We start from the raw sequence: 27212 nt of genomic DNA, 5'->3' as shown, positions 1-27212 counted from the left end.
CTATTAAGGCGCATTTGGTACAGAGAATGGAATTGGAATAGAATTTGAGAGAAATAGAATTGAATAGAAAATGAGAATTAATTCTCTTATTTGATAAAATAGAGAATTCATTTGAGAAATCTAAAAAAAAAAATATAGATATATAAATGAGAACAAAAATAACTGATTAATCCGATAAAAAGAGAGTTTTAACGAATGCATTCATAAAAAATATTTTTGATAAATTTTTTTAAAAAAATTTATAAATTATATACGATATTTTTTAAGATTATATTTTAGTACAATTTCTTAAAATATCGTAAAAATTAAATACTTTAAAAACAAATTAAATTTGTTTTTTGTAAAATTTAAATAATATAATTTTTTAAAAATTATAAAAATTAAATAGTACAAAAAAATTTTAAAAATTAAAAAAAAAACATATACTGCAACATCATTTCTCTCAATTTGAGAAATGATACTATTTTCATTTCTCTGGCCTCATTTCTATGTACCAAACACAACTTAGGTTATCAAATATTTTCACTTTGGATTTGGTGTTTGGTTTATTCATCCTCATGCAACCATACGAGTAAAACTCCTCTACGTTTCTAAACCATTGCCTCAATTTACATAGTCAACAATAACTTTTTAAAATAAAATTAAATTAAAAAAAAAAAGTCACACCTAATATATAATTTTTTCTTTTTTTAGAAAATAGTACAGCAAATACGCGTGACCAACAATCAAGATATTTTCCTCTACTTGCTGCATCAAAGAAAACAAAATTGCAGGCTTAAAAAAAAACAAACAAGCAACTCTAGTAAGATTTGTAATATAAATTCCTTCATATCTTGTGGAGATATAAGATGTCATTTTAGAACTTTATTTCCTAGTACCATGGCCAAAATAAACTGTCTCCAACATCTATCTCCAGTAATTATTTATTTTTTTCTAGTTTGAAATTTTTTCAAAACTCTAAAACTTTCGATGTAAATGGAGACAACTCTTAGAACCCAAGATTCTTTCTTCTCTATTCAAATAGTATATTATCCCATATATACACCCTATAATACCATACCATTTTCACCTTCCCCTAAGCTAAGGAATGCATATAGATATATGTGTGTGTGTGTGTATGTATTACAGCAGCAGAGGAGATGAGAGTCACATAAACAAGACAAAATATGACATCAAAGATACCAAATAAACAAAACAAATAACAATTGAAGGTAGTAAGTATGCATGGCTGTACAGACAGCAAAAATAGGCAGTCTTTAGGAGTTGCAAAATAGAGGGCTCATTTGAAGTTAACAGCCACGATTCAATTTCACAGACAGAATATACATTATAATAACAAACATTATGCGAGCATGCTACACGTTACCTAACTTAATTGTTGTTAGTACTAGCACTGGTTCTGTTCCATTGGAATTCTGATCGACCCCCAGCTCTCACCTCCGCTCCACGCTGCAAAGAGCAAACAGAAAAAGAAAGAACAAGGATGTTACGAGAAACATCAATGACAAGTGTACATATGGTTGACATTTTTGATCAGGAAACTTTGCCTTTCGATGGCTGCTCTATCCAGGGACCATTCATCACAGTAAGAACGCTGCATGCATCACTGTATTCTAAATTTGGCAGCAGTTTCGGTGTGAGCAAGAAGCACCTACATGGGAAGCCATATCATGTCAAATTGTGCACCGTTGTCATTCATAATAAAAACCAGCTAAGCAATGTTGATAAACTGAAAGTTCTAAAATGGCAATTGCTTACTGTGGTGTATTTGGCTGGCTGGCTGCTCTGACCAACTGCTGGAACATTTTTCTTTCGTTTATAGGGTCCATGCCTGGGGGACATATACGAATATTTGTTATCACTTCCATTCGATAAAAGAATTGAGTGAGAAATGTAAACTAGAGCCAACCTTGATTAATTTCATCCACTACTCTAAAGGGGCAATTTGTAAGGTCCTGCAATGAGACTAGGTAGAGAATGGTCGAAACAGACCTCTCCTGGAAATTGGAGGTCATAAACAGGTTAAAAGCTGAAAGGCTGCAGATTAAAGATTGCATTCATAATAAGAAATTAAGACTAAGCGTGTGTACCCCTCCAGATTGATGGTGTGCACTTAAAACCTGTAGCTGTCCCGTTTGCCTGAGTGCAACATTGGAAACCATAGAAACACAAGAAACCATTAAAGAAATAAATCAAATTCGAGGGACTCAAGAACTCAGGGAACTGAAATTAAGACAGAAGGTAAGTTTGTTTACCTGAACTTTACTTTTATCAGTATGCCATATTGATCAAAATCAGTATCTCGTTCATCTGAAAATTAGCATATCAGTAAAAGAGTGTACATGACCTTAACTGGAACAGTGGAAAGCACCTCAAATGAAATTATTTAATCACAGAAATTACCTAAAGACACCTCGCCGGCAACAGCCATTTCTTGGAAATTTCGACTGAAAGTTTCATTTATCCGAGACACAAGACTTCTCAATGTTGGGAGCCAACTCGACTGTAGATAAGTCAAAACGAAAATACTTGATTGTCATTTGTCTGATGCATGAGACTCCAAAATCATCCTCTCTTCTATTTAATTTTTTTAATAAATGCTCAATAATGTGAAAGCATGGGGTATGTAATACAAGAAGATAATTTCTATTGGTGATTTATATCCAACCTTCAGGTCATCAATTTCAGCCAATCTGCTATTTAATTCCTTCTCATCTGATTCTTGTTTAGCTTTAAGCCCTTCAATCTGCACAATCACCATTTAATTAAGTTATATAAACATAAGTTAAAACAGAACTACCAGTCATGAATTTTCAAAGAGATATAAATGTACTTTTCTTTGGCGGTTTTCATATTCTTCCAAAATGTTATGGTTAAGAAAGAGGATAGAATTGGCTTCAGATATCGTATCTTGGATTGCAGCTTCCAAATCTTCCACAGTGGTAGGCATCTGCAGGTAGTATTATCACATGATAAGCACAAGCAGACTACATAAACTATCTTCCGACGCAACTAAAAATTCCACAGAATGATCCATGAACTAAAATAGTTGAACTAGGATGATGTAGTTCAAGATGAAACAGCATAATAGCAATGTATTCAATTACAATAATCAGAACTTTGAGGATTGAATATCTAAGAACCACAGGACAAGTGCTCGGAATTAAGCATCCCTATCCAGGAAAACAGAGCTAAGACACATTTAGGGTGTGTTTGTTTGGGGGATTTGGTTTTGGGATTTGAATAATAAAAATTTTGAATTTGAATAATTGTATGATATAATATAAATAAGTATTGATGCGATATTTTAAATGTAAAATTAATTTTTAGTATAATATAAAAAGTAAAAAATAGGTGTTTGATTTAATATTTTTTGGAGGAAAAATTTTGATGAATAGTAGAAATTTGAGAAAATGTTATAAACAAACACACCTTAGGATTTTGCAACTGAGTAGAATTTCTTATAATGGAAATTTACCAAACTTGTTCATTAATTCAAAGAACACTCAACTTTGGAGAGATGTGTGCTCTGCTTTGAGTTGAGGAAAAGTATAATCTCCCTCTCCCTCGTTGTCACCAAATTTATATTTAGGCACTTTAGCTGCTGTATTCTATTAGTTATAGTGGGAAAACTTGCAATAACATAATAGGCTGCTTGCAAACACAGGGTTTCACTTCTGAGAATATGACGAAAAAACTAGGTTCTACATAGAAACCCATCTATGAACTCACTCTATTGCTTAGATTAACTTCAAGCAGGCTGAAGCTGGATTCTATACACAACATTCCAAAAATATTTCTCTCTCCCCCTTCTTCCTTTTTTTAAAATCTTTTTCCTCTGAAGGAGTGGATAGCACATGCATCCAGTATTTTACAGGATCATCACAAAAAAATTTGATCAAGATCAACACTGTGTTAAAATGGGAAGCTCATTTATGAACATTGCCTCCATATATTTGATTCATTTAATTATCTTTCACATGCTCTTAAGTTGCAAAGATCTATGGAGAGAAAACCTATTTATTTTAACCTCCTCAACTTAATAAATATATAACAATTAACAACATACAAGTTTGAGCAACCATGCAGCATTTATCTAAGCCCCTAAAAGCACTCCACAACAATCAGAAAACAAACCTCTAGGAAGGCTTGCTTCAGCTCAGGAGTGATCTTGGCAACCGAGTCTGCATACTTCTTTGCATCTGACAAATTCTGTCGGCAGTTTTCCAATGCATTTTTACCTAATCAAACGAGCAACAAAAATGTAAAAGTTTGAAATAGCAACATTAATGAAACGTATTCTTTTATAATAAAAATGTTTAGCCAGTTAGTGCCATCCAACAGATAATAGAATATATATTCACGATAATCAAGTAGTCAAATCAAAATAAATAAACAAAAACGGTTCTTCAAGTCGGACTAACATGTAGCAGAAAGTGTTTCCGTCGAGCTCACTTTGGATACAGTTCTACAGAACAAAAAATCTCCCCTTCTCAAAATAGTTGTTGCATGCGACGCATCAAATGCTATCGATAGATCTAGGGTTATTTACCTCCCTGATAGGTAAATTTCAACATAAACAAGCTCCATTTTTCAATAGAAGAGTGTCTTTTCATCATTGTCCAACATATCCCTCGTAGTGCAATGAGGTTGCGGATTATTTTGCTAAGCATAGTGCAAAAGGGGATGTAGAACTATCTGCCTAACTTTAATAACTAAGGAGCATCCGAAACCTTTTATCTTGTACTCTATCCATCAAAGCTGTTCTATTTTGTATTCTACATAGTCCCCAAATAACAAAAACAAAAGTCAGAATACATTTTTCTAGAAATTTAAACACAATAGAAAAACTCAACAAATCAAAGCAAGCGATGAAAAACCCTAAACCCTTGAGTTGAACATAGGCCCATGAAATTTTGAAGCTTAGAGCCTCAGTCTTCAAGAGTCATATCTGGGAAACATTGAATCCACAACAAAAGCTTGGTGTAATAGAATAATTCTCACTTATAACATAGTTTTACTCTCGCTAACCCCCAAAAGGAGAGTGGTCTCAAGTAACATCCTAAACATGCTGCAAACTTGCAATAACAAAGTACAAGTGAGATTTCACTAATTTGTGGGTGAGGAATTCTTGACATCCATTTTTAAGCATTATATCATGGTACATAATATATGCTTTTAAAGCACGCATCCGCAGTTCAAAGAAACATCCATAGTGTTTAGATATGTTTGGGAAGTGTTTTGTTATTTTGGAAAGTTTTTTGATAGAAAAAAATTGATATAAATAAAAACTTAATGTTATGCAAATAATTATTGAATGTGATATTCTAAATATATACATGTACACCCCCTCCGTCCGCAAACTTATGGAAGTTTTCTTAAACACGGAAACTAAAAAATAATAATATTTTAATATTAAAATGGGATAGGTAAAAAGTAAATAAGGGATATTATAGGAAATTTATTAAAAAATCGATAAAAAGGTGATGGGTAAGTGAAAAAATAATAGCACATTGGTATTATTTGTTAAAAATAAGGGTAGAAAAATTGTGGGCGGATAAAGTTGTTTATTATAAATGTAATAAATATAAATTTAGCGGACAACCAAAAGAAAGAAATAGTGATATAATTAGCGGATGGGGGAATGAAATGAAATTTGGTATAAAATGTACTCCCTTCGTCCAATTTTAAAGGTCTCATTTACCTTTTGTGTCATTGTACATAACATTAAAAATATTCTTATATTTGTATAATTTTTTGCAGAAATGTCATTATAATAGTATTATAAGAGACTAATAGAAATATTTTTGCCCTTTTTCCGTAATTTGTACTATGTTTTCATATAATAATTAATATTTTTAAAGATCAACACGCAAAAAGTAAATGAGATCTTTAGAACCGAACGGAGGTAGTAATATATTTAGACAAGAAATTTTTTTGATAAATAGTGCCAAAAAATGCAAAACACCAGCCTAATTAATTCATTTGAGCAATATAGGGTAAAAAAAGTTACACTCCCTCCATCATCCAACTTTGTGCTCAAACATGTGGGCACACGTTTTTTAATGATAAAGGGTAATAATTGATAGTTTTTTTCCTTTTATAATAATAAAATTCATGAAATTGACATAATTTTTGACTAAAAAGAAAAACAAGAACATTTTTTATGACAACCCAAAACAAAGAGTGAACATAAATTTGGATAATAAAGGGAGAATTATTTAAAATTTCTTGAGCATAGTGTCTTGTCAAATCTATATTTTCTTCTCTTTTTTAAAAAAAAAAATAAAGTGACAAATTTACACCTTGTGGCTGATGAAGGGTGTTTCTAGCTTTTGGTTTTCCTTAATAAATAGAAATTACACTGCCTAGATAATTTTGAAGCTTTTTTCATATTAAACACCCAATTTTGTGCATGTTGAATAAGTAACACCCACAAATAGCGTTTTTACTGATACATTCCTTAAGAGCAATCAACATGCTTGGGACAAGTCCAATTTAATATTCTTTTATTTCCTCCTAGTAGAATAAGATTTCAAGGTTGAGATGCATCATAAGTTTTCCTTAAAACTTCAATATGTAATTGGAAGGAAAGCAGAAAGTTGAATTTTTTTTATTTTCTTGTTTTTTATCTCATAAAATACATAAAGCTGCATTCTCAATACACAACATAGGGCGACTAAGAAACATATTGCCAGGGAACCAGTTCAAAATAGAAAAAACTTTAGAACCGGAACAAAGTAACACTTACATTGATCCAAATACAAAGATGCTTGCACAGCAGCCCTTTCTTGTTGTTTCACATTGGATTCCATGTCCTTAATCTGTATTAAAAGCAAATTACCATATCAGAAACCTCAAGATAAAAATCAATTGTATCTAATTATTGATAACGTTGGTTGATGCACAATGCGCCATTGGCATGTAAAGTTGACAGTGAAGCAATAACAGTAAACTGCCATATTCACTAGGTATAACAACGAATTACTCAAAAAGCACTATGAAAATAAGGTGTACACTTCCTATTATAGATCCATGATTAAGCTGCACCAGCGATTGGGTTAAGGATTTCCATGACCTGTGAAATTACAACCTAGATCTAGCCAATGATGCCTTGTTTAATTGCAGGCTGGAGTTGAGGGAAAGTCACTCTTGCATGTAACAGCAGGCCCTAATAAGTTGAAACTAGTGAGCTTATTATAGAAATAATGAACAATAGTGAACCCCAAGAATCAACACAAATATAAAAGTGGCCTCAAACACACTGAAAAGATATTGAAGGTGATTCAATCATCCCCATTCACATACCCACAAATCAGAATTCAAAACTATCATAAGATAGTCTTTCAAGTGGTGAGGGAAAGCACTGACTACTAGAAAGTAGAAACGCACTTAATGTGAAAGACTTGCTCATATCACTTGAAGCATTTCCAAGGCATTTCAGCATATCACTAACTAGAAAACCCCAACCACAAAAAAAATAAATGAATAAATAAATAAATCTACTTGCTTTGATACATCATGATTCCTAGGAATTACATAGCTGAGTAAAACCAAGGGTGAGGCAGCAACCAATTGAATAATTTGTCAGTGACATAACTAAAATGCAGACAATAAGCAATTTCAGAAATTAAAACATTGGAAATTTTGATATTTTAAGCAGCATTTACTATATTGCAAAACTGCATAAAAATATCTTATGTGCCATCAAACATCTTATATTGTCATACAAAACTTGTAATCTAAGCCCTCATGACCATGTCAATTATTTCTGCTAGGATAAACAAAATTCTAGTATCTATAAATGGCAAATTACATAGAGATATAACACAGCCGGCATTTGCTAATACCAATGTGAAGAAGTGGATCATACCTTAGCTTCAAATTCAATGCAGAACATATTAAATTCCGCTAAACCTCGTCGGCAAGCAACAGCTTCAATAAATAAATCCTACCAAAACAAATGGTGAGACAAAAAACTAACTAATAAATAAATAAAAAACAGTAACATGAAGTAAGAGATTATAGTGCCTCACAATAACTACATAAGAACATTTAGAGAGCTTAAAATAAGCACTGTCTTACCTTAAGATCCATCAAACATTGGAATCGCTTAATCTTCAATTCGGTAATATGGTCATTGAGATTTGCTATCAAAGAATCAGAGTCATCATCCCTTTCTAGCGACTTCAACTTTGTTCTATATTGGACTGAAAAAAGTAGTTCTCTGATTATATGCTCATAAGAATATAATCATTTCACAGAGTATCAATATTTTTACTTACCAACAAGGTTCTCTGCTGTTTTTAATTTTCTCTTCATTTTTTGTGAAATTTCAACAATCTCCTCCTGTATAATTTCCACAAATTGTCAATTAAATTCATAAAGATGCAAAACTAAATTGTTAATTAGATGGCCAGTGTTGAGAAATGAGGTATACATGGATCAAAACTTATATATTTTCCTCCTATTGTAAGAACATCTAGATTATTTTAGACGTTCTCCAGACTTAATTAGACTGAATGCCTTAGAGCCAGCACTTATCCAAAATGCTCCATGACAGCATAATTTGCCATGTAATTGGATTAGTCTCCATTATAGCAGGTAGTCTATATAGAGGTTGTCAATGCTCCAGGACAGCACTATTTGTTATGTAATTGGATGGTTGTTGATCATTGGGAGATTGGATTATCCCAGGAGAAACTGTAACAAACCCAGGGTCTTTAAGATAGAGGTGATAATACGACATCAATCTACATATGATAATAGAATTATGCTCCAAATAAAACTTCTCAACAGTGGCTAAATGTTCCAACCTTGAGGTAAGTTATGTAATTGGAACAATAAAACTAGCAAGGTAGACTTATGCTAAGGGGATAAGGAATGCAAAATGTTGTGAGATGGATTTGATCATTACCCTATGCATACTGTAAAGTATAGCATTTCACGGCTAACGGGTCAACTACTAATGCTTATTTTTCTTGTCATACATGGGGATATGGAAGAGATTACTACATATAACTGCTGAATTTATAGTTCTCAATAGTTGAAACAGAATAATAATATAGACAACATATTCAAGTGTGCCTTCTATATCATCACCATAGGAGACGCAACAGACAGTGCATCACACATGAAAATAAAAACTCCCACGAACCTTCTACCTACTTATCCAAATAAATCAATCATAAAATTTTATAACTAGTACTTCCACTTTCTTAGTGGAACAGGAAACACTTTCTTACATATTAGAAAGAAACTCTGCATGCATAGAACAACAAGCCAGATATTGACCAGCATAATGGTGATATCAGTAGAAAGCCCACATCTTGCATCCATATAGGCAGAAATACTCAACTATAATCAGAATTCCACAACACTAACGTATGAAACTTCGTGTATAGCACACTGAATCATTAATCTGAAACGTATTTCTTTCTCAAAGAGAAGATGCACAAATATTCACATTTAATGAAGTTACTCACTACAATTGAGTTGTCGGGTACCCCTTCAGCTAATGCTTCTAATGCTTCTAACTTGTAAGATTTTTAGGCAGCCAATTCTATAGAATTGAAAAATTTGTTCTACAGCTATGCCTGACACGAATGTTTTGGCTTAATCAGAGAGTTCAAAGTGTTCTTAACATGTAAGCACGTGTGTGCATGTATTCACTTACTCGTTCACGCTGAAGTCCACCTGCTTCATCTTCTTTTTGCCTCAAGGCAGCTTGAAGAGCTTTCAGATCTACCTCAATAGTAGATATCTTCTCCTGCAGCTCTAATTGCCTTGATTTGACATACTCGATCTCTTTAACATCCGAATCTGAAAATAAAGGGAAAATATCAAAACTTCAGTAAACCCAACCTTACTTCAGAATTCAGATACCTAAGTTTATCCTTTATCGCCCAGAAGAAATAATCACAACAATCAGTTTTTCCTAGGCAAACTGAATATATATACATATATATATGCTAAACTTTTGGATGCTATGTTCACCATTAGTATAAATACATCATGTCACATAAATATAATCAGCACGAAATTAACTTGAATTGACATGATTGGGTATAAAAACAGGAAAGAGGATCAACAGAATGATGAACATACTGCACAGAAGCAGACGGGAGCGATCTACTGATTCAACATTCCCAGACACATGATTCCCATAGCGGGATCTCATCCAACGATAATGATTCTCAGGTGTCCAGACATCCATAATTCCCAAGTTCAAGACTAGATCAGCCTTTTCATCAGTTTCTTTGGACCCAATATACTGAGAAAACAAATATAAGAAGAGATTCTGTTAGATTGAATAACTTAATTCATAAAGAATCACTTTTTCATAATCATCCTTAAATCTAATCCTGCCATCAATTGTATAAAAAAGTATGCATTGTGTACAACATAAACTAGTAATCATACTGAATGATTCAATCCAAATTGAGTTATCAAAACTTCTTTGACAGCATAGGGAGCTTCAAATACTTGGTCAAGCCTGGAAGATATTCCGATTTTACACATCTGTTCAATACAACATAAGAGTATCAGCTCAACAGAGATATGGTGCCAAATTTCCAATGAAGTTAGAGCAATACTTGGTCAGATGGTTGAAAGGACTCCCTATGGGAAGCTTCATTACTGACATGATTAATCACCGGAACATCAAAAGACCTCAGATTTCTAACTAGGACATCGCGATCCTCAGAATCCTGAGTTATAAAAGCCTGAAGGAGGTAACAGATCATGTAAAGTGAATATATAGATGTATAGGAAATAAGCCTAACTAGAACACAGAGTCACAATTTAAATTTTGCCTATTGATATGCATGATTATAGGTCAACATCAGTTAACTAATTGTTAACAGGATTATACTGAACATCGAAAGGAAATACCAATACAATTGAAGAGCTCTATTGGCTAAATTAAAACTGATTGCAAGATTCCTTGTCATTTCATTTATATCATATTGTTACTGCTAATTATCTAGGTGAAAACCTACCATCCAATTAATTACTTATATTGACCTTGAGGTATGCCCTTTACACTCCCATCAACTTCTTGCTTAAACCAACAACCAGAACATCTTGTCACCTCTCCCAGGTTACTATTCTAATTTGACCCCACTAATATTGGAGATATTAGCATCAAGGATGCAAATGTCGTGGAGATCCTGACATTGTTCAAAATCTTCAAGACATGTACTAATCATCTTCCAACACATTCCCAGGAGCACAAATGAAGACGTGTACTACTTTGCAAAGCAGGGTGCTAGGGGAAATGTTGAGCTTCCTCTGTGATTGTAGCCTAATTATCTCTCCCATCTCTACTGATAAAATCTTTCTCCTTTCCAGAAAAGTAAATACTGGTGATATCAATATAAGATCATTGCAAGCCAAATTTGAAGCAAGAGTTACTGTTGGTTAAACATTATGTAATTAACCTTCCTCCTTATTAGTAATATTTTTACAGGAATAAGATTTCAAGATTTGTCAGTATATTATTTCCAATAATAGTACAATAACATTGTGGGTATTATTTTATTCTATTTAAACAACAAAATAAGCACCTTCCATTATGAGATCATTATTGATAAGCATTACCTTCCATATGTAATAGGCAACATGACCTTCTAGGTAGTCAGCATGAAGCCGGTTGGTGACATTGACCTGAACATTAAGCAAAAAAGGGTTATCTCATATCAAAATCCTCCCTTATAGTATCATGTTCAAACTATGATAGCAAATGCAATACAGTATTAAATTTCCATCTCATTTTAACTTCCAACCTCCAACAATACAGGACCATAAACTTCACGGTTGAACTTGCTGCGGTGCTCCTGAACCCATCGATAAGCCTCAAATATCTTCTCAGCACCCGAATTTTTTAATGCTTGTAAGCGCTTATTGTTGGCATTCTCCATCTCTTTCAACCTTTTGGGTTATACAAGGAATGGAAAAAGGCCGTTAATACTGATCAGTATATAAAGAAAATCTGGGCTAAGTATTGATATAGACCTGTCCGAAAACTGCCTTGATGCCTGTTTATGCTCATGTAGGAGCTTCTCCTTCTCTCTTTTATCAAATCTGAGCTCTTTTGCAGCCTCTTCTAACTCCATTATCCGAGCACCTAGTTGTTCCTGGTATATCAAACCGAAAAGGTAGAAGGAAGCCATAGAATCATTTAGACTCAAATAAACTAAAAACTCCAAGTTATATTAAAGTAGTATTACACAATCTACCAACCACTCTAATCATCATCAGAGATGATTAGGGAAAGAATGTTTAACCCACCATCTTATGCTTAGGAGGTTCATATGGAGGAAGACATGCAAGTTCTTTCTCTGCAGCAGCAAGCTCCTCCTTAGCCTTACTAATTCTTTCCTGACGTGTCTCTTCCTGATGCCTTAATTCTTCCACTTCTCTGTATTTCCCCGGTATTACCGCTTCCTAGAGATTTAAGGCACAAATTAGAAGTGAAGCTGCAAGAAACAAGAAAATCAATATGTAAGAAACTAATGTAAAATTTGTTAACAAACCAGGTGGTTGTACTCGTCCATAAGCTGCATACGATGCTTTACGTTGCGATCGGATAAACAATTTAATTTTTTCAATTTAGCCTCGTAAATCGCCTTCTCTTGCTTTTGTTTCCTGAAATCCAAGTAGTTAGGGCAACCTAAAAAAGGTTGTAACTAGAAACGGTATGTACCAAAACGAACATAAAATTGGACTTAGAAAAAAAAAGTAGGGTTGTGTTCTTTGTGGGTTTTACCACAAGTTTTTACTATTCAAATTTTTTTTTTCCCTCAAAAAATATCAAATCAAACAATTACTTTTCTTTTTTTATATTATACTACAAATTTATTTTACATTTAAAACATCACATCAATATCTATTTATATCACATCAAACAACTATTCAAAATCAACTTTTTACTATTCATAAATCCGAACCCAAAAATCCAAACCCACAAACAAACACACCCTAGCTTTTTTTGCTCATGTTTCCTAAAGAACAGATTGTATGACTAACAAGATAGGGTGCAACGAGCACTTGAAAATACAAAAAAGTAAAAAGTTTGATAGATACAGTAAGTAGAAAAGGCACCTTAGAGTTTAATGAGACTCCAAGTCTAAAAACATTGCTGATTTAATCCACCACTTTATCAAGAGGAACTTTTTGAGAAACAATAATTTAATATCAACTACCTTAAAAATTGACACACATCTGAACATTTGCATGGAAATCCACACCGAGCTCAAAATAGTCACTTAGATTTAGTTTTGGCTTTAATCTATCATTAGGCGGAATATATAAGTATAACTACTGAAAGCTTATGCCCATGCTCCTATATATGGCCAAATTGGAACAAATTGGTGAGAGACAACCTGTGCATATTGCCTCGTCCATGGTAGGAAATGTTCAAACACAAGAAAAATGAAGGTTTCCAAGTTCATGAGTTTTAGAAAATATCCAACCAAAAATTGAATCTCACACATTTTTTATAAAATATATTGCGAGGGTAGATTAACTCACTCAATGGGTTGTTTAAGTTCATTCAAAATATTTGCAGCTTCATCTAGCTTCTTCTTTGCATCGGTCTCCTGTTTTTTAGCTTGCATGTACTCCGCCTTCTTCATATCATACTTCAGCCATGGCAACTTTTTCTTCATGCGCTCAGCCTGGAAGCACGAGAGCGATAGCCCATCACTTCATACATTGAATCAATTGGCCCAGCCATCATAGTAGAAAAGAAATGTTTATCACACCTTCGCCAAGAGATCTTCTCTTTGTCGAACACGGTTAACATCTCTTTCTAATTCAGCATTAAGAGCCACTAACTGATCCAGAGACCCTTTATTGCTTTCGACAGCCTATTAGAAAACAAGATACAGTGTTTATATTCCTCAACAGACAGCATTCTTATGGAAGTCCATGCAACAGACAAAGCACAAGAACACATGACTCACCCGTTGAAACTTCTTCAGTTCCTGACTCTTTGTGATTAGGGCCTGATGCTGAATGGGTAATCTGGGATCTCCAACAGCTTTTTCAGTTTCTTCAAGTAGTTGAATCGGAGATAACTTTGCAAACTCACAAACTCTGTCTTGAGGTAGAAACTAAAACCAATCCAAATAAATGGGAAATGCTTATAAATATTTAAAAGAATAGAAGTAATATTCAACTACACTACAAAATTATTGTTTCGGGATAAAGTGAACTACAAGTAAAGATCAAAAGGAGCCGAAAGAATGGTGAAACTTTTTCAGAAGGATGAAGATATTACACCAGTTTAACAGAAAAACATTTGATTATATCTAACAAATTGTTACACAGATAGACAGCCAATATATAAGTAACAGAACATAATAAAAAATAAAATAAGGCATACTTGAGTCAAATTATTGACTTGAATGTTGAATCTTTGAATCACCTCAATAATCTCCTTTTTAGTTACCACTTGGCCTGAAAATATATAAAAATAAAAATAAAATAAAATAAATAAATAACAGAAGTCAAACATCAAGCACTCAGTTTTCATATTTTTCATCTGACGAGGTATTAAACTTGCAAAATTAAGACAAGCATGACAAAACTCAATCCCTTCCTTTGTGTGTAACCAACCAAAAAGTATCATCACGATATAACATCAACCCAATGAGTAATTTTTAGAATAAAATAGGGGGCTAGCAAAAAGCAGAATGCTAGTTCCCAGTGAAACTCTACTTATTGAATTGTCAGTAGCAAGAAATCATCATAAGATGATGGGTGAGGAAACTCATGCACTTGACAATGGATTCTCATATTAGTTGCTTAAATAAACAAATAATATAGTGTCTCACCTTGATAGTATGCAAAAATGTAGGTGCTGAGATAAAATTTTGGGGATCAAATTTGGTTGGTTGCAGGATATCAAGCAACTTACCATTAAACAACCACTCAGACTTGTTGCGTGTATCTATTCTCCTTAGAATGGTAATTGGCTGCTCCTTGCGTTCTCCTCTCAAAGAAATCTTGATATATCCAGATTCCTCCCCACGCTTCACATAAGCCCCAACACTAGTGGCCCTCCCCAGAAGCTGTGTAGAAAACCAAATTAAGATATATGACAAGACAATGCACATGCAGTAGAAAACAAAAAAAAAATATAGGAAAATGAAAATGATTTTTTTCTCACCTGAGGTTCACCACCAAGTCCAAGGGCAATGGCACATACAAGAGAACTTTTTCCAGATCCATTTGGTCCTATAACCAAATTCAAGCGGGAGCCTGGTTTGCAGGTCAGTTTATTGAAGGTCATGAAGTTACAGAGCTCAATTTTAGTAATATTTCCTGGCACGTAGTCATCATCCCCCCTACGAAGAAGCAAAACAAGAAGGAAAATCTTACAAATATAAATCACCGTCATGATACATATCGCAAACAGGTCCTCAACATTCGAGGGGTAAAATAGTAGTATAAGAACATAAAATAAAATAAGAGCAATTTGAACTGAAAGTCACAAACAATATAAAACGAGAGAAACATATTCTCCAAGTTACTTTCTATATATTTCAGCAACTACCAGTTAACACATTGAACAAGCATTCCGCTCAACTCTTCCCCTCAACTCTTCCCCTTGAGCAGGAGAGATGTACTTAAGTTTTTTTATTACAAAAAAACATATCGGCAAATAATAGGTCAAAAAATGAAAGGTGGGATTAAAAATCAATCCGCCAATTGTAATACCAGTACAATACCAAATCATCAGGTTAAAAATATACAAGTCCAACAGATAGTTAAGATTAACTGCTAAGGCGCTAAATCATTCCCTGAGAGAGGAGCATGTATAGAAAGTGCAATGTTGCCCAAAAGATGACAGACTCTGACCAAATTGAACGTCAACTACAACGAAAAGGCTGACTTTGAATTACTAAGGACAGTAGCTCATCCACTACAGAAAGAAGCACAAATCTGCACCAAAGTTACTCAACAAGAGAATGGGGAACCTCGGGAGAAAAGGTAATTCAATATTTGTACACAAAGTAAAGATTTTGTCAATGCCATCAACATACTGGAACATAAACACAAGAAAAATTAAGTACTTCACAGAAATTATATTCATTAACAAACCAAAGCAACCAGTATAAGACATTGAAATACAATCAAACCAAAATTGCAGTTTCCCCTCCAATGAGCGTCATCACAACAAATCTCCCATTAATAACCATATGTTCGTGCTTCTTCAAATTTGGGAAGCGCGACGCACGCGCATCAAACAAGCAAAGTAAGTAAAGACCAATCCAAGAAAGAGCGAACCCAGACGCAAAACAGAACAACAGATAAACGAACGAGGAAATCTTAAAACAAACTGCGAACAGTAAAAAACCTGGAAATTTTCAGCCTTTTGGCTTCTCGCTCGGGAGCCATCGGGTAGTGTAGCCCGGCGAACTTTAGCTTCCGCAGCCAAACACACTACTTGCGTCGAAGTTGGGGTTTCTGACTATACGTCTCGAGGAAGGAAGAGTGAAGACCGACTCGACATCGACATGATTGGCCGGAGCCCTCGCCCTCGCCCTCGCCCTCTGCAATGGCCAATATGTGTGAGAATGGGCGCCAAAAGAGTATGCACGTGATGTATGCAGGTTCGGCATGTGTGGGACGGAGAAAGAATTTGACGAATCTAAAGGACTGAAAAGAAATTTAAGGATGGCGACGACCTGTGTATTTTTTATTGCGTTTTGTGAATGTATTTACTCCTGTCCTAATTAAAGTGTTTCCATACGGTAGACACCACTCAATTATAATTAATAAATAATTAAAAAATATATTAGTAAAATTAATTATTATATAATAAATATAATTATAAATAAATATTAAAATAATTTAATAATCTAATTCAAATTAAAAAATTATAAATTATAAATTTTAAAATGTAATTAAAATGTATGTTCTTTTATTCTTTTATAAGATTTTCTTAACAAGCTAATTATTCAATAAATTTTTTCTTATAAAAAATATCAAATCAAAAATTTATTTTTTATTTTTTATATTCTAGATTTATATTTAGATTTCTTCTTATCTATAAATTAGATTATTTAGATTTTAGTTTATCGAGTCTGTTATGTATTACATATATATATATACACACAATTTCATTATTTTCCTCCAAAAATTATAACATGGTATCAAAACCTATTTTTCTCATCCCGTAAATATAGCCTACCAACCCTATTTCTTGGTATAAGACAATTTCATTATTTCTCTCATAATTTATAATATTGTATCAAAGTCTATTTTTTATAATCTATCTACCCGCGTTTCTCCAAGTACATTCAACATGGTATGTAACCGGAGGTCTTACAATTCTGACCATGGTTTCTAGTCTTTTTGTTTTTTTATTTTAATTTGTTTTTTAAGTCCTGATTTTGTATACGATTGAAGTCATGTCTGCGATTCTACGATCTGTTTGCTGCATTTCTCCAAAGCCATATTTCTGATGCAACGAGAATCTTCTAATTTCCAGCTTTGTGGAGAGTAAAGTAAATTATACAAATATGAAAATATTTTTAATGTTAAACACACTGACGCAAAACACAAATTATACCCTTCTTATGGAACAGATATATAGTAGTATTTTATTAGTTAATGGAAGTGTGTAAGAGTTTGTGATATTTTTTTCTTTAACTTTATGTATAAAGTAATTATATATTTAATTGTATATTTGTAATTTAAGTAAAAGTTAAAAGGTATTTTAGTATTAGTGTATGATTAGTTTTTTAAAATAGTAAATGAATACTTTGAAGTAAGACGGACGAAAATAATAAAAATGATACTTTGAATTGAGACGGAGGGAGTATTATACTAAAAATTAATTTTACATTCAAAATATCACACTAATACCTATTTATATAAAGTCATATAACTATTTTAGTAAGAATTTTTACTATTCAAATCTCTACTCAAAATCTAAACCCCAAACAAATACACCCAAAGTGTATAATCATATTTTTTTTAAAAAAAAAAAACAAATTGACAACTAAGTTTCTGTTCAACTTGTGAGAGGTTTTGTATATTATTTTTAGCAAGAGAATTGAGTGGATGACTAGTTCTTTTTATTACTTAGTATCATGTTTGATTAGTTATATGCGATCATTTTTTCAATCCAATGTAATGACAAGTTTATTTTAAGGATATAATTCCATGATTAGTTATAAGCTTGTAATCAAGGACCTGGAATTCAAAATTGTTAATCTTATCCAATAGCATACATTAATCTATTAAAACAATATTAATGACTATTTTCCGTATTAAAAGTTTAACTTGATCTAATTTGGGAGAGATTTCATTTTGTAATCAAATGAATACAAAGCTTTTAAGGATCTAACTAATTAAGCAAATTATTGTTGTGTATAGCTTTGTGCGTGTAATTTTGGGGTTTAGGGTATAGATTTGTTTAGCTACCAAATTTGTATCATCAGTCTTCCATTCTTGTAACATCATATTGTTGCCTTTTGGATTTATGTTACCTTGAGTTTTAAGCTGCTACATGACTAAATTCTTTAGTTCAGGAACTTGTTAAGGCTAAACATCTTCAACTTTATTATAAGTCAAATTTTACATGCATTTTCGAGTAGACAGTGAGTATTTTTCATGGTTAAAATTTGAGCATGTCTCATCTCTCGGAATGTTCTAATTAATATTCTTGTTTTGTATTTGAAGTTGGGCTTCCCCAACTTAAATAGTTTGAAGTTGATGGCGTGTATAATGCCATGGTTATTGATCTTCTTGAGCAGGCCTGGAAGATTTATTAAACTATTGCACTAGGACATTTATGCTAAAGACCGTTCTAATGCTAGCTAATCAATTAGAATGTGCTACTCCGTTCTGCTAGATATTTTAAAGATTGATGCTAAACACCAAATACAAATGAGCATAGTTGAGTTAATGCACCCTACAGGTTTTCTCCAATCTTCATTGGGATATAAAGCCTTATAACTTCATAATAAGCTTAGTATGCTAAGCAACCAAGGTATCAACCTTTTTTTTCTCCAAGAAAAGGTCCTCAATATTTATTATGATATGCGGGATTTTTGAGAAAATTTTTATATCATGATTTCTCATCATTTATCTTAATATTATTGACATTGTATGATAGATAATTATAGTATGAATTTAAGTATTTCTTTAGTACTCCATAGGCCATCTTTTGTATTTTATATTAATTGCTCTTTCAACATATCATAATTTTATGAGTAAAAGTATTGTTGCTTTAGTTAATTGATCTATTTTCTACCTTGAAGCTATTAAAGTTAACTGATGTTATCAACATTTATTACTAATATTTTAAGCTTAAAGTTTTGATATGTGGCTTATTGTATTTTAAGTTAATTTAGACTTGTAAAACTGGTTATACTTATCATCCTTGTAACATGTGTATATAATTGATTATTATCTTGCAAAGAAATACAATGACTTTAAAACTCATAAGCATATATCATATATGTATTAATACCAGGCCATTGTTTGAGTATACATCTTTATACTATTTTCACTTTACAATTGAATTGAAGGAACTACTCTATATTTAACTAGCTTTTGGGCAAAGTTCTAATCAAAGTTCATATGTGCTATATCTTGCAATATTAGTTTGATATTATTTTTATTTTGCTATTTCCAGAACATTCTCTTCCCCCACCTGATATACTACAATGTTTATGTTGTTTGGTCTTATTTGTTTCTTAAAGTTATTTTATTGTTATAATTGAAATTCTTTGATAATTTTTTTTTTTCCTCTCATTTGGATCAATATATGCTATAATTATTCATCCATTTTAGATTTTCTTATCAACTAATTTACTGAAATGAGTTCTTTCTTTAGCAATCACAATATTTTTTAGATAATATGCAACTATTTTCTTTTTTGTGATGAAAAATAAAGTCAAAATCTTGAAGCACATGCTACATCATTTGAATATTTAAGAGTGGATAATTTTTTGTATAAATTTTTATGAACTAATTTCATAGATTTCTTATTATGTTTTATTGTGTGTGTATGGCCTCAATTCTTATTTCTTTTGCCACAAAAAGGCCTTTAATATTGGTAAGATTATATCTAAGTTGCAAGTGATTGAAGTTGGCGATCATCCTGGTAGATAAATCATCCATTTTATCTGGCTATATTATAATTGTGTGTTATTGATTACATATTGGGATTACATTGACAGTATTTTCTAATTTGTGACAACCTTTTTTAGGAACCGTCATTTACCAAAATGCAAGCAGATCTGTTTTTCCCTCCGGATTATGCTAATTACTTTCATGTGGTCATACAAGTTTATCATCTTGGCTAACTTTATATATGTATATATTTAGATGAATCTTATTGTTCATATGTCCCGTGCACTATAGCATTTGTATGTGATCCTGGAGCTATCCAACATTTAATATCACATTTGTACATCAACCACTATAGGTCAGTCAAACATGTTTGCATGTGAAGCTGTATTTGTTTTGGATTACATGCAAGATGTAGAAGCTACTCTGGCTTTAGAAGCCATTCATAATCATTACACTTTGCATACTATTATTCACCATGAGGTACATAATCTCTTGATGCCATTGGTGCACAATATAATTTTCATTCCTTACAAATAGTTTAGTATCCTATCTTACCCAGGAAGTATGAGAAAATTGTAAATTTTATTTTAGTTGAATTAAGAAGCTGATAATACTTCAATCTCATATTCATCTCCATTCTTATTGGTTGACCCTGCTGCATAAGCTCTTGGTTCTTTTATCCAATAATTAGTTAATTTATACAAATATCACAAGTTCTTGATTTCGAAAGTACTTATTTGTCTGCCACCTAAATGTCTTGTATATTTAGTTCTATTGAATGAGAATAGATATGACTGGTATGCTGTTCTTTTTTCTATTAGTAAACCTTGAGCAAGATTATGTTGTATTTTCTATTGTGAAATTCGTAGGTTCAGACCGTACTCTTCTAAACCTTGAGGTGTGTCGTCATGTACACAATATCTGAATTTTTTATCCATTCAACTTCTTGCATTGGTTAGTTCCTTACTTTATACACTTTTATGACTTGTTTGTTATTCCTTGCAATTTGAAACTGCTATTAAATCTTTCATATAATTTTCCTATCCCAGACAAATTAGACAAAAACAACTGTAGTATCTTGAAAATGTCTTCCTATTTTAGTCTCATAAATTATCAAAATTTGGTTTCAGTTTCACATAAAAGTTATTTTAATAATAGGTCAATTTTTTGTCATCTACTTATGTAATTTATTTGCTTGATAGGTGGATATAAATATTATGTCATACTACATCATATTATGTTCTTAATATGGAATTGCCTTCCCCAATTAATCTAAACAATTCCTAAGATTATGGGTGTCTTTTTGTTTTAAATGTTTTTGAGATAATGGTTGAAGTTTGATGTGATTTTTTTATTTACAATGAATACTCCCTCCGTCATGGGAGTATTATTAATTTTGAGGTAATGATTGTAGTTTGATGTTATATTTGTATTGATAATGAGTATAGGATGCCGTATTGAGGGTTTAGAGTTATAGTTTAATGTGATAGATAGTAACCATCTTCTTTGGCTTTGTGTAATATGAGTTCATTATTGTTTACATATCTTTTGTAATCTATGCAGGTCAAATGCAAATGTGCATTGCCAATGGTTATAGCTTTAAAGCTTTATTCTCTTTGCTTAATCAAGTTATTGTTGGTTGTTTTTGTTATATATTAAATGCTAACATAAAAATATTGGAAAATAAATACATTGACAGGTGTGAAGGCAAACATCACTATCTACTAACAGATTTTGATTTTTGTATGTATGTTTTGTGTTTGTGAAGTAGTTTTCATGAGACTATTATGTTATTATTTGTGATCAATATCTCCGTTTTCACTTCACATTTCATTTGTTAAATTTGTAATGTTTACACATCATACAATCTTAATGAACTACAAAGAACTTTCACAAAATACATATCAATTTTACTTGCAAAATACCTGCCCGGCGGAGCGGGCAAGTCGGGTTCTAGTATATATATACACAATTTCATTATTTTCCTCCAAAAATTATAACATGGTATCAAAACCTATTTTTCTCATTCCGTAAATATAGCCTACCAACCCCATTTCTTGGTATAAGACAATTTCATTATTTCTCTCATAATTTCTAATATTGTATCAAAGTCTATTTTTTTATAGTCTACCAACCCGCGTTTCTCCGAGTACATTCAACATGGTATGTAACCGGAGGTCTTACAATTTTGACCATGGTTTCTAGTCTTTTTGTTTTTTATTTTAATCTGTTTTTTAAGTCCTGATTTTGTATACGATTGAAGTCATGTCTGCGATTCTACGATCTGTCTGCTGCATTTCTCCAGAGCCATATTTCTGATTGCAACGAGAATCTCATTATTTCCAGCTTTGTGGAGAGTAAAGTAAATTATACAAATATGAAGATATTTTTAATGTTAAACACACTGACGCAAAACACAAATTATACCCTTCTTATGGAACATATATAGTAGTATTTTATTAGTTAATGGAAGTGTGTAAGAGTTTGTGATATTTTTTTCTTTAACTTTATGTATAAAGTAAGTATATATTTAATTGTATATTTGTAATTTAAGTAAAAGTTAAAGGGTATTTTAGTATTAGTGTATGATTAGTTTTTTAAAATAGTAAATGAATACTTTGAAGTAAGACGGACGAAAATAGTAAAAATGATACTTTGAATTGGGACGAAGGGAGTATTATACTAAAAATTAATTTTACATTCAAAATATCACATCAACATCTATTTATATAAAATCATATAACTATTTCAGTCAGAATTTTTACTATTCAAATCTCAACTCAAAATCTAAACCCCAAACAAATACACCCAAAGTGTATAATCATATTTTTTTAAAAAAAAAAACAAATCATATGAGATGAGCAAAAATTAAAAAAAAAAACACATACTTTATGTAGGAGGGAAGGAGTAAAAAATGCTAGTCTCTCCATCCCAGTTAAAGTGTCCATAACAAATTATGTGAGATTACCAAATATATATATATATATTGACACTTATGTGGACAGAGGGAGTACCATGTGGTGTGTTGATTTTGTGATTTTGGCTAAATATATTTTTTATATTATTAATATGATTTTTATAAATAAATAAAATGTACTCCATATTTTATATACTTTTTCTATCCTACTTAGTGTATTCTTTGATAATTTATAATAATATATTAAAAAATAATAGTATTTATTAGTTAATGAAATGTATAAAAAAATTTGACATTTTTGTTAATTTTATATATAACGTAATTGAATATGTAATATTATATTTGTAATTTAAATAAAAATTAATAGTATTTTGATATTAATGTATGATTATTTTTACTAAATAGAAAAGAGATATTTTTCAGTACAGACAACAATATTAAAAGAATACTTTGAGTTTGAGGAAATATATTATATTATAATGTGTATATATTATACTTTTTTTTATAATATTTATGATCATAGTGTCACAAAAAAATTAAAGATTTTTTTGTTTTGTGAAACAGGTTGAATGAATGTTTTTTAATGAGAATAGTGTAAAAAAATATATATTTAGGGTTTGATTGTTTTGTGTTTTGTTTTGAAAAGAAGTTTTTTTTATGTGAATAATAAAAATTTGTATAGATAATATAAAAATAATAAATATATGATTATTAATATTATTTGAAAAATGTGTTGGGTATATTTGAGAAAAAGAACACACCCATCATGATTTGGATGATTCAGTGAGTTTGTTTTGTGAATAGTTTGTTGAAATATTTTTTATATGAGCAATAGATAATTGTATAGATAATATAAAAATAATAATGATGTGTAATATATTAATTTTTATGAAAAATATGTTTAATTTATTTTTTACAAAAAGAACACATTTTTAAGGTTAAAATATAATTGCAAAAAAATTAATAATTATGGAAAATCATAAATTTTGACATTTTTTAATTATGTAAATTTAATAATAAAAAAATTTATACTACTATTTTGATAAAACTTTATGATTACTTATAAAATTTTGGCAAGAAATCTATTTTTGAATACTATTTTTGGTAAAACTTTGCAATATATAATTCTTCTTAAAATTTATTATTGTGCGGATTTAATTAATATACTATTATGTAAATTCAATAATAACAAAATTTATACTCTCTCCGTTTCAAATAATGTGCAATATTTGTGTTTTGCACGGAAATTTAGGTGTGTAGTATTAAGTATGATAATTTGGAGAGACAAATGATATTTATTTTTTTATTTGAATTATGTAATGGGATCAAGTGAAGTGTATATTAATATATATAAATATAATTAATTATTTCTAAATTTAAAAATATTACAGTGAGTTTGAGACAAAAAAAAAGAAAATATATTGCATAGTGTTTAAGACGAAAAAAACACTATTTTGAATACTATTTTTGGTAAAAGTTTGCAATATAGAATTCTTGTCAAAAAGATTTATTGTGCCGATTTGATTATGACAACATTAATTTTATATAATTATGAACAATATTTTCGTTGCTCTTGACAATACTATTTGGGTTTGTTGATGATATTTTTTAGTAGAACAATTTCTCATATAAAGATTAGGGTAAATTATATTTAATTATTATTACGACGGAGATCCAGACTTTCAACCTAAAATCAATTGTCCGGATCCCCGTCGTAACATAGTATCAGAGTCATGGTGCTCGTATTGGGTATTGATCCTATATGAATTTTCGAGATTATCATTTCGAGGGAGGTAGTGTTGAGTATCTCACATTGGATATGATATTGGGACTCCTCTACTTTATAAGGGGTAAAATATTACTCCACTTACAACCAATTGGTTTTAAGTTGGAACCTCAGATCCGGTCGTAACATGGTATCAGAGTTATGGTGCCCGTATTGGGTATTGATCTTATTTGAAGTTTCGAGATTATCATCTCGATGGAGGAGTGTTGAGTATCCCACATTGGATATGATGTTGGGATTTCCTTACCTTATAAAGGGTGAAGGGCTACTCCATTTACAACCAATTGGTTTTAAATTAGAACCTCGGATCCCCGTCGTAACCGGGGACGGAACCAACTTTGCGGCTCCAGAGGGGCAAAATTGTTATGTTTATTTGTTTCATTTTTTTTACCGTTTGTTTTTAGTTTCAACTTATTTCGAGCTTGTTTTTTTATATGAACAGTTGTTTCTGTGTGCACAAAAAATAATATAAGAACTTTCTCGTCGATTCATTTATACCAACTTGATGTTATCTTAACTTTTTTAATTTTTATTAACACTATAATGTAGTTGTGAACAAGAAAAAAAAATAACGGAAACAATATTTAAGATAAAATATTTTATTTTTTATATAATACTATATTTATAAATAAAAATATTATATATTATTATAAATTAGAATAATAATAATAATATGAAAATTTATGTAGAGTATTAATCCTAAATTGGGGATTGGGGGGGGGGGGGGGGCGCAAATTTGATTACTAACTAAAAAATTAAAAAAAAATTACACTTAAAAAGAAAATTTGGGAAGGGCTTGGAGGGTAGATCAGTCACTGGTCGTAACAATTTAATAAAATGTACAAATATCCAGTATGTTATTTATTATGTTAAATTCTTTTATGTTAAATTAAAATACACACAAAATGTCATTTTCATTCAAAACTAGTGTTTTAGTTGTAAACATGCACCTAATTATGAGTTTTTATACAAATAAAGGGTTTGTTTGTTTAATGTTTTGATTTGAAAATTTTTTTAATGTGGAGTATAAAAAATCGTGTCGCTAATATATAAGATAATATTTTATATTGAATATTGACTTTTGTGAGAGGATAAAAATAGGCAAAATAACATAAAATCCCCATGTAGTTTTACGAATACGTTGAAAACCCCTCTACTTCTAAAATTCCAAAAAACTTACCTGTGGTTTAAAAACTGTTGCAGGAAAACCAGCATCCGTTAAGACTTAAAGGAGGGTGTATCTCACACGCTTCACATGCGTTTTTTGCTTTAGAAACTGGTATATTCCACCGCGAAGTTACTAAAATGCCATCATACTTTAATATATGTATTATTCTCTCGTTCACCTTAATTATTTCACCCTGTCCTTCTCACCCAAAATCCAACCATCGTAGTTACCGATTGAAGTCCCACCGCCGCATCTACCCTGTCGGGGCCAGAGCTAGGATTCCACAAACTTCAGATATCTCTGATTTTAACAGTAGATTTTATTTTGTCGAGCTTTCGTAAATTGGTATTTATTTTTTCCGAAATTTCTTTCTAAAATCGTGTTTGATTTTCTCAAATCGGGTTTTGGTTTTCTTCAGTGAAATTGCAATATTGTTGTGGATCTAGTATAAATATTGAAATCCTTTCGTGAATCGGATTCGGGTATAGGCGTGTGTCTTCAGCGATGTTGCAATTTTCTCCAATATCTGTGTGTACCAATCTAATGTGCGAATTGGACTTCTTTTTTTTTTTTTTTTGTGGGTAATTGATTTTGTTAATTCATTTGGAAACTCAAAATCCCATTTGTACGTAATTGGTTTCGGCAATACTATAATTTTTTTAAAATCAATTTTGTAGGTAATTGGTTTCAGTATTTCAATTTAAAAATAAACTCATGTAATTTTTTGCAATGGACTATTTGACTCGGACTCGATCTTGTTTGAGATCTAATTTCAATTTTAAATTTGTAATTTTTGCGGTACTTTGCAACAAAATGGAGTGAAGTCTACGCGGCTGACAATGATTTATCTGGAATCAAGTACTTTGATATGTTTGTGTCTTTTTACAATCATTTTAATATCTACTATTGAATTTTATCAGAGATAGGTAGGTGTATTGTATAGATATATTTATTATACCGAAATTAATTGTAGCATATATTGTGTGGTACTATGGCATGTATTGTCGATTTATATTCGATATTTGTATTGTTTTATAATTCATGTGTTATCTATTTGTATATAGTGTGTTGTCGGTCTTTATATCATATAATATGTGAGACTATACGTCTTTTGTTAGTTTATATATGTGTTGTAATTGTATTATATTAATATAATACATGTGTTATCTATCTTTATATAATGTGTTGGGTCTTTGTATTGTGTGTTGTATATTCTTATGTTGTATATTGTCAATTTATGTGTT

At 31.2% G+C, this 27212-nt stretch overlaps 1 protein-coding gene across 2 annotated transcripts; it reads right to left on the bottom strand.

The window, feature by feature from the left end:
- Positions 1-1179: 1179 nt before the first annotated feature.
- Positions 1180-16611, bottom strand: LOC127262596 (structural maintenance of chromosomes protein 5). Of its 2 annotated transcripts, none has more exons than XM_051291355.1 (30): positions 16367-16611; positions 15176-15353; positions 14924-15077; positions 14390-14463; positions 13968-14117; positions 13767-13871; positions 13534-13679; positions 12537-12648; positions 12292-12447; positions 12016-12137; positions 11787-11931; positions 11602-11667; positions 10644-10724; positions 10423-10521; positions 10108-10273; positions 9677-9822; positions 8286-8349; positions 8086-8210; positions 7874-7951; positions 6752-6824; positions 4138-4241; positions 2834-2950; positions 2669-2746; positions 2404-2503; positions 2256-2310; positions 2091-2139; positions 1910-1997; positions 1759-1831; positions 1548-1651; positions 1180-1449 (listed from the first exon to the last, which is right to left on the bottom strand). In XM_051291355.1, exons 1-30 carry the CDS (start codon positions 16405-16407, stop codon positions 1388-1390), a joined length of 3111 nt encoding a protein of 1036 aa, XP_051147312.1. In that variant the 5' UTR covers positions 16408-16611; the 3' UTR covers positions 1180-1387. The 2 variants fall into 2 exon arrangements, with proteins under 2 accessions (XP_051147312.1, XP_051147311.1); XM_051291354.1 differs by having other exon boundaries at positions 10596-10724; positions 16367-16610.
- Positions 16612-27212: the final 10601 nt, after the last annotated feature.

This window comes from Andrographis paniculata, unplaced genomic scaffold (genome assembly GCF_009805555.1).
Source record: "Andrographis paniculata isolate CXL003 unplaced genomic scaffold, ASM980555v1 Contig65END, whole genome shotgun sequence".
Taxonomy (NCBI): Eukaryota; Viridiplantae; Streptophyta; class Magnoliopsida; order Lamiales; family Acanthaceae; genus Andrographis; species Andrographis paniculata.
The sequence above is the reverse complement of the archived record's forward strand: the minus strand, read 5'-3'. Positions and strand labels throughout refer to the sequence as shown.